Genomic DNA, 8,753 nt, shown 5'->3' with positions numbered 1-8,753 from the left:
CAGTGGATAGGGCTGGCCCAGTCACCCTGCTGAGTCAGCAGGGGCCCACCAGTCAGCCTCTGCTGACTCGTCAGTTGACTCTGTCAACTGGGCCCTCTGGTCAGTCGCAGTAGCAAACCCCTGGGTACACTTCTGTGTACCCATAGCAAATACCTCCTTTTTATTTTGAATTAATTTAAATAAAATTAATTCATAAAATGTTTAAAACTTTGAAAATAATATAAAATAATCTATAAGTCAGACGAAAATAATTGATATATGAAAGTTGCTTAGAAAAAATCCAACGAATCTGAATATGCAATCTGTTCATCTGTCACATGCCTCTAGCATGCTGAACATGGAACCGTCCCCCTCTTTTCATATTTCCGGAAAATGCCAAACGTCGGGAAAACCCCTCTGGATGTATTCCCTCTCTGTTTGCAATATGTAGTCCTGCGTTAGACCACCCCTAGCACTTATCATCATGTCATGCATAGCGATGCATTTGTTTGCCTTGTATTTACTGTTTCTTCCCCCTCTTCTCTCCGGTAGACCCCAAGACTGATGCTGCCCCTATGATCGACTACGTCACCGACGACCCTTCTTCCTTTTCAGCAGAGCTTCCAGGCAAGCAAATCCTCATTCTGATATTGCCCATTCTCTTCTCTCTTATGCTTGCATCAGAACTGCTACTATTTTTGTATGATCCTATTCTGATGCATAGCCTTACCTACTTTCATACCTTACTTGCTTATCCTAAAATGCTTAGTATATATTGGTTAGTGATCCACTAGTGACCCCTCACCTTGTCCCAGTTGCCCCTGCTTTATGTTCGATGACTCGATCAATGTGATCGATGTCCAGGCCCCGACACAGCACATCACACCCCCTTAGTTATACGACTCTGCAGGGTTACTATCGGGTGCCAAGGGTGATAACTCGTATAGCACTTCTGATGTTAACTCTGTAGTGTAACTATTCGGTCATGGTCATCCAGGGTGATTCCTCCTTCACCACTCCCGATAACGACTCTGTCATGCAACCCTTCAAGTGTGGACCATCGAGGGTGATTCCTCCAAGTCCACCTTGATGGTTACATCGAGTGGGAATCCATCGAGGGTGATTTCTCGGGTTTTCCCCTTGCTGTTTTGGACACAGTGTTACTTTGACTTTACCCAGAACCATGACTGAAGTTGGGTCGGCCCCGAGGGGTACCCCTGACAGAAATGTGAAGTCGGGTTGACCGTGAGTGTACCCACGAGTTGATGTGTAGTCGGGTTGACCTGGAGGGTGCCCGCGAGATAATTATGTGGCACGGCCGGGCATTCTTACCCTTGTTGTAAGTCCACGAGACGGGGCGATGAGGTCACATGATCGTGAGTCTCTGCTCGTTACCGTGCGCTACCAAGACACTAACGGTCTGGATATGTGATCCGAGTAGGCATCTGGCCTTTTCGCACTAACCACCACGCGAGAATAAGTATGAGCACTCTGCGTCGTATGTATCAGCCGAAAGCTCTTCGAACGTCAGCGACTAAGCGGCGCGCGCCGGGATGGACTGCTTAAGCATGCGCTTGTATAAGGGGGCTAGGTCTGCTCACCGGCCGTGTACGCAACATGCAGGAGTGCAAAGGGCGATGGGCCCAAGACCCCTGCGCACTTAGGATGTAGACCAGCGTGTTGGCCTCTTTGTTGAGCCTAGGTAGGACCGCGTTGTGTCGATCGGCCGAGGCCGGTCATGACCTGATGGTGTGTTCGGTCACAGTTGATCGAGCATGTTGGGTAAGTTTGTGCAGCCCTCCAGGGAAGAATGATATATTTGAATAACCGTGTCCACGGTAACGAACGCTCGGAGTTGCATCCCGATCGATACAACTAGAATTGGATGCTAAGGCATGAAATGGAAATGATGGCTCTGGGATTGCTTTATCGCAGGGAGTCGAGTAAGTGATCTCTGGGCGATGTTACAACATACTTACTAGTATTATAATATGTTACTCTTACCTCTTCTGATGCTGCAAGATGCTTGAAGATGCTAGTATTTGATAGGCTAGGATTTCTGTCTATTCTGGCATTTCTGCAGTTCAGTCCACAGATACAGCCCATTCCTTTGATACAGATGCATACTCAGTTTAGATCTGATGTAAGTCTTGCGAGTACTTTGGATAAGTACTCACGGTTACTTTGCTACCTCTTTTCCCCTATACCCGATTGCTACAATCAGATGACAGATCTTAGGAGCCAGTGGCCACCACCGACGACTACTGCTACCCCGAGGGAGCCTACTACTACGTGGAGACCACCAACGACCAGGAGTAGTTAGGAGGCTCCCAGGAAGGAGGCCTTGCCTTTTTGATCGTTGATACTTTCGTGCTAGTCTTCTTAAGGCAAACTTGTTTAACTTATGTATGTACTCAGATATTGTTGCTTCTGCTGACTCGTTTGTATTCGACCTTATGTATTCGAGCCCTCAAGGCCCCTGGCGTGTAATATAAAGCTTGTATGACTTTAATGTGTCTAGAATTGTGTTGTGATATCTTCACGTGAGTCCCTAATCTTGATCGTACACATTTGCATATATGATTAGTGTACGATTGAATCGGGGGCGTCACACTGCGCTACACATGAATTGTCGCCAAGTTTTGCTCCTTGTTTAAGATCATTGATATGCGAAGCTAAATTCAACAATTCAAATAATGCAAAACGCCGCCGCTCCAGATCACGTGCAGATGAGAAAAGGAGGCGACCGCGGCTTCCCTTTGCGTGTCGCCGGTGCTGCCGCTAGTTCCCTCTCCCTCCGCTAGCAGTGACGGCGGCGGGAGGGAGGGGTAACCTCGGATCTGTGTGTGGGGTGGGTTCGCAGTAGGGTTAGGGTTGAGAGAGATGCTGTTGAGGCCGTTGCAGCGGCGTTGCGTATGAATAAGTTTCCCCGGGCTCTGTTCATGGTCAGGGGGAGCTATTGCCTTCATCTAGGGGGAGCAGGGTAGGAGATCCCGGGGATCTCGCTGAGGTCGTGGGCTATGGTGTCTGAAGGTCGACCGGCACTAGCCGGTTGGGTCCTCAGATGGGAGGTGGTTGTGTGGAGACAGAGATTCTTCTTTCTCCTCGTCGGTATGATTTTCCGTTGTTGTTCTTCCTCTTACTTTGTGTTGTTGTTCGAGGGATGTCCTGCTTTGCCCGGGCGGTTGGCCCGACCGCGACGCCGGAACCGATCCTAGTTCTCTTTCATCTGAAAGGGACACATATAGCGGTACTCAAAGCCACAAATTATAGGTGGCCAAATGGGCCGGGATAGCTGGGCCGGCCCGGTAGCACGGCCGGCACGGCACGGGCTAGGCACGGCACGGCACGTGCTAAATGGGCCAGGCCCGGCACGCGGCACACCAGGGGCCGTGCCTGGGCCTGAAGGCCGAGCACACGGGCCAGCACGGCACGGCCCGATTATCTTTTTTTTATTTTTTTTATGTATCGTAATGTGGCCCAACAGGTAAAAATAGGCTAAAAAACGCCCAGTGCGCAAAATAGGTGGTAGATTAGCGGGCCTAGCATGCCTGTGGGCCGGCCCGATTAGCATATGGGCTGTGCCTGGGCTGCAGGCTGCAGCATGCGGGCTGGCACGGCACGGCCTGTATAATAATTGTGCCTCGGCGGGCCGAGCCGTGCCAGGAACGATTAGGATGGGCCGTGTCGTGCCGGGCCGTTTGGACAGCTATACCACAAATGGTGAAGGCTGATGCAGGCATGTTGGATGCACATGTGTGTGTCCTTCTCTTTTCGGCGCCGGTGCAAAGAAAAGGAGAGCAAAGCGGTGGCAATTATGTCGTGGTTAAAGATGATGACCTACTTGGGTCTGATTGCAGAGTCTTGTATTGCATTGGTCTTTTTGCAAGGTTCAGGAATGATGACACAAAGCTCCAGAGGTCATCGTATTTTACTAGTTGTTTTAGGGTGCTCTCTATTTTCCTGGTTCATTGTGCGTGTGTTAGGGTGCGCTTGTACAGGTCAAGAACTTTGCATTATTTCGTGATTTGAATGCAAGCAACTTTCTCAAGAGAAAAACATAATGCAAAACGCATTATAACATATTCAATTATGTGAATAGCTTGGTTTTGTATTGAGTTCTGACAACGTTCTTTAGTACTACCTCCGTATCAAAATATAAGACGTGTTTTTGACAATGTCATAGTGTCAAGAAAGGTCTTATATTTTGATACAAAGGGAGTAGTGACTTGTATGTGTGTAGATTCGTCGAACAACATGCCTTATCCTTGGACACATGAATGAACAATGAACGCAACACTAATGATGCCATAATGTACATACCTGAACATGAACCGTATGCAATATACAGAGTCCCCACGTTTCAAAACAAATATACAGAGTTCAGACGTCTAACTGTCAAAGGCTCAAAGCATGTCCGTGTGACAGCATATAGTAGTACTATCTAACAGGGGATGAAGATGCGACTAGATGCCATTTGATAAACAGACTAACGGCGGATAAAAACTTTGCACAGGGGAAACTACTAGTAGTACTTAGGTTCACAGGTTGCTGGCAGCTACATTTCAGAACCTCATGTTCCGACCTTCACGCCTTCCAGTTCCATACTCCATGGAAGAAACCTTCACACCGTGTGTGCCTGGAAATCAAAATTGGGTTATATTTTGCCACAATGTGCTCACAAATAAACAAATGGAGCAAATAAGTAATGCTCGACTACGACTTGGTTCTTGTGGTTATACCCCCAATAACAGAAGAGTGTTTAAATCAATCTGCACAAAATACCTCTTATAACCAACAAGCACCAGCAATCAGGTATGAAATGTACCATGATGGGTATAAATAACACGGGTATTTTCGGAAACTTCACCATGCGGTTAGGGAAATGCCAATAATTTAGGAAGGAAAACATCACACGTGTCAAAGCATGCTGTGAATGATGTTGACTTTTTTTTTTACTTTGGGCACTATTTCTTGTAATTTTGTGTTCGTGCAGATTTAAGTACTTCTAATGACAAGTCCAGTGACATATTTCACATGTCCTATCTAGATAGTTTCAAACATATAGATGGGCAACTTTAAGTACGTTTGGTGACGTGAATCATAACATTATACTCCCTCCGTCCCATAATATAAGAACGTTTTTGACACTAGTGTAGTGTCAAAAACGTTCTTATATTATGGGACAGAGGGAGTACGTATGAATTATTTACTGGCTTCCAACACATTTCAGAATATCAATATTTTGAAAATCTACTGTGAAGGATAATAGAAAGCCATGAGAGTGGATGGTCTGATCAAACCAAATCCAAAAAATCTGAAATTTTGAGACATCAAACCTTATCAAATGTTCAAGCATCTTGCAAATTTTCAGCCAAAAATAACACCGAGGAGCTCTCACCGAAAAAAACAAAATCAATGTTCAAAGTTTTGTGCACTTTTTAAGCATTGATATTGTTTTTTTCTTTGTGAGAGCTCCTCGGATGTTATTTTTGGCTGAAATTTTGCAAGAATCTTGAGCATTTGATATGGTTTTATGTCTCAAATTTTTCCGATTTTTTTTATTTGGTTTGATCACGTTTTTTCAGTTTTTTGCAAACTCAGGTGTAGTACACCCGAGAGTAGTGGCTACTTTCCAGAACGCCATGGCACCAGCATCTTGAAAATAGGGGCAGCCTGGTGCACGTAGCTCCCGCTTTCGCAGGGTCCGGGGAAGGGTCCGACCACTTTGGGTCTTTTGTACGCAGTCTTTCCCTGCATTTCTGCAACAAGCTGTTTCCATGACTTGAACCCGTTACCTCATGGTCACAAGGCAACAGCTTTACCGCTGCGCCAAGGCTCCCCTTCCAGCATCTTGAAAATAGGTTACTCAAAAAATGGATAAATTATGTCATCACTGCGAGTTGCAAATGATTTCATGGGGAAGGCCTGGTACTGGTGTATGATTGACTATACTTTCTTCAAACCGAGAACAGAAAAATGAGGGTCTGTAGGTGGTGGTGGATTGCAAATGCTTAGATCTTTCATATTCATAGTATGTGAATAATACACTTGTGACAGGAAACTAATTTGGATTGGAATGTTTGTCAAATAAAAAAGCTTCTGCAGTAGCAAGACAACAAGATAAGTCCTTATTTATTTCTTACTCCTAGGGAAGTTAATCATCAAGCATTAAGACATATTAGCCCATGAATATATAAACTACTCCTTGACATTTTGGTGATGACTGGAAAAGGCATTGTGATGAGTTGAACATGAGAAGGGGTGATCAAACAGACCTGAGAAGAGGATGAGTCAACAGAAAGTCCAGTATTCTCGTTGCTGTGCATCTTCGGTGCCATGTCGGTTTGAAGAGACAGCTTGAGGATAGCTGGGAAATTTTACTTTTATAAGCAGAAATCATCTTTCTTAATAGGTTGAACTAATTAATTACCAAATCATGAAGCATTTGATAAATGTGAATAGACAGATGTGATAATTTGATCTTTCCAGAGATCTCTTGCTGGATTATTTTCATTTTATCTGGCCCAATCCAGGTGTTGCTGAACAGGACATGTTTTCCAGCATTAAAGAAGTTATTCAGATCATGTGGCAAGGCAAATCATCAGCATTGAAATACTTTCAGAACTAGATAGTACTCCCTCCGATCCAAAATAACTGTCGCAATTTTGAATTAGTTTTGAACTGGGGTTAGTTGAAAACTGTGACACTCTTTATGGATCGGAGGTAGTACTTGATAACATTCAACACTGTCACCTTAGATGTTAAGAAAGCTAGTGAGACCAAGAATACCTTGCCCAGTGCTAGCATCAGAAGCAACGGAAGACTCAGACTGGAAGTCACCGGCATGACGGAACTCGACAACTGCCTTGAAATTTTGCCACGGCTTCACCCATACCTTTGCCTTGTACATACTTTTCTTTCCAGAATCCACTACCTCCACCATCAGGTCGTGCAAGGTCCCAGCAACCACTTGCCTTTTTGCATTCACAACTCGTGTGAACTCCAATGCAGAACCCTACACAGCAAGATTAACATCAGAGGAAATCTAACATGTTTTCATGAAGACTGCACAACATTATCAGAGGAACTTAAGCATTACTCCCTCTCAGAGGGAGTATATATTTCTTATATTTCTTTACAGAGGGAGTGTATATCAGAGGAACTCGTGTGAACTAAGTGACTAAACGATCTTATATTTCTTTACAGAGGGAGTATATATTTTGACGAAGAACGCACCCTATCAGAGAATATAAGCAAACATTAAAAAAAATCCCATATAATGACAAAATCTGGAAATATTCAAGTTCCCATAGTACCGTGGGAGTATCTCATGATGATCCAAAAAACGTATCAGGGTGCAACTCAATCCATGATCAGTCATCAGATATATTCCTAAGCTAATAAAGTGCACGCGAAACTGCAATCATCGGAACATGAAAGACGCAGCGATGGATGCTAGCTGTTTAAAACGTATGCATAGTATAAAAAAAAAGTGGTTTCTAAAAGTTGCTTATGTTTCCACTGGAGTCTGAAGCCAACAAACTCTGCAATTTAGCAATCAGGTCTCAAAACATGCTGTTGGGCGCTTAAAACGCAGAATAAATAGTAGAATTGGTACATCCGCACACGTTTAAAGTCAACGAAATTCTGAAATCGACAAGTAGATCCCTAACTTGCATGCTATCTTGCATCATTATGTACCTGCACAGATCGGACCTACGCCAAGCCTTGCTTCTCCGACTCCTGGACCTAACTGTAACACGCCGTAGGGCGACACAGCTTACTCCGACGACGCGATTCACATCGACCGAATAATTCGTTCCCAAAAAAAAAAAAACGCGGCGCACCTGCTTCCTGTTGTGCTCGGCGACGGCGAAGCGCGCGGCGTCCTCGGCCTCGGCCCGCTCGCGGACGGCGGCGAGCATGCCCCGCACGAGGCCGCTCTCGTCGCCGCCGAGGTGGAACCCGGCGGCCCCGGGGACGGCCGGGGCGGCGAGGAGGACGGCGAGGGAGAGGGCGAGGAGCGCGGCGCCGACGGGGCAGCCGCAGCGGCGGGCCATCGTCGCTCCTCCCGAGCCTTCGATTGGTCGGCGAGTTTGGCGTCGGCGTGTGGTGGCTGGCTGTCTGTCTGCCTGCTTGCGTCGCGTTGCTTCTCGGGTCGGGGGGAGGGGAAAGCGAGAGTGGGGGCAGGTTCGGTTGGCGCGGGGGAGACAGCGACGGGTCTAGGCATCCCGGCCGTCCACGGCCTGGATCGGGCGGCGGATGGGAACGAACTTGCCCGGCACATCTCGTGTTTGGTTCACGCGGAGTATTTTTAGTGCAAGCTAACGTCTTCTAGTCGATTGCGACGCGCTTGTGGTGAGATGGTGGCTTTATTAATGTTGAAATTTCATGATTTTGGTCGTCTTTTTATTAGTTTTGATTGAAAGAGTGCATTTTCTCCCTAAAAACAAGTGTTGTCTCCGTGGGTTTGATGAAGGTTTTGCCTAGTCACTTCATCACATAGATAAAAGAAAATGAACCCATCCGGTTGAAGACTTCGGTGGCCATGGAACGCCTGCTCCTCCCCGCACTCTCTCCGGCCGCTCCTAATCAGCATGATCGAGACATTGCAGGATATCCTCCGTGAATGATTCAAATGACAACAAGGTGACACATGCATGTGATGTTGATTTTTTTGTGAGTATTGTACAAAGGCAGATGCTCGCATACATCCGTATGACATCCATTCTTGATATTAATCACACTGTCTTCTTAATGTCGCCCCCCCC

General features: G+C 46.1%; 1 protein-coding gene across 2 annotated transcripts; it reads right to left on the bottom strand.

The window, feature by feature from the left end:
• Positions 1-4,260: 4,260 nt before the first annotated feature.
• On the bottom strand, positions 4,261-8,161 carry LOC123055440 (cysteine proteinase inhibitor 3). 2 transcript variants are annotated; one of them, XM_044479464.1, is made up of 4 exons: positions 7,830-8,151; positions 6,772-6,997; positions 6,258-6,349; positions 4,261-4,618 (listed from the first exon to the last, which is right to left on the bottom strand). In XM_044479464.1, the coding sequence occupies exons 1-4, from the start codon at positions 8,040-8,042 to the stop codon at positions 4,604-4,606; spliced, it is 546 nt and encodes a 181-aa protein (XP_044335399.1). In that variant the 5' UTR covers positions 8,043-8,151; the 3' UTR covers positions 4,261-4,603. The 2 variants fall into 2 exon arrangements, with proteins under 2 accessions (XP_044335399.1, XP_044335403.1); XM_044479468.1 differs by lacking the exon at positions 6,258-6,349 and having other exon boundaries at positions 7,830-8,161.
• Positions 8,162-8,753: the final 592 nt, after the last annotated feature.

This window comes from Triticum aestivum, chromosome 1A, assembly GCF_018294505.1.
Source record: "Triticum aestivum cultivar Chinese Spring chromosome 1A, IWGSC CS RefSeq v2.1, whole genome shotgun sequence".
Taxonomy (NCBI): domain Eukaryota; kingdom Viridiplantae; phylum Streptophyta; class Magnoliopsida; order Poales; family Poaceae; genus Triticum; species Triticum aestivum.
Note: the sequence above shows the minus strand (reverse complement) of the source record. Positions and strands in the feature narration are given on the sequence as shown.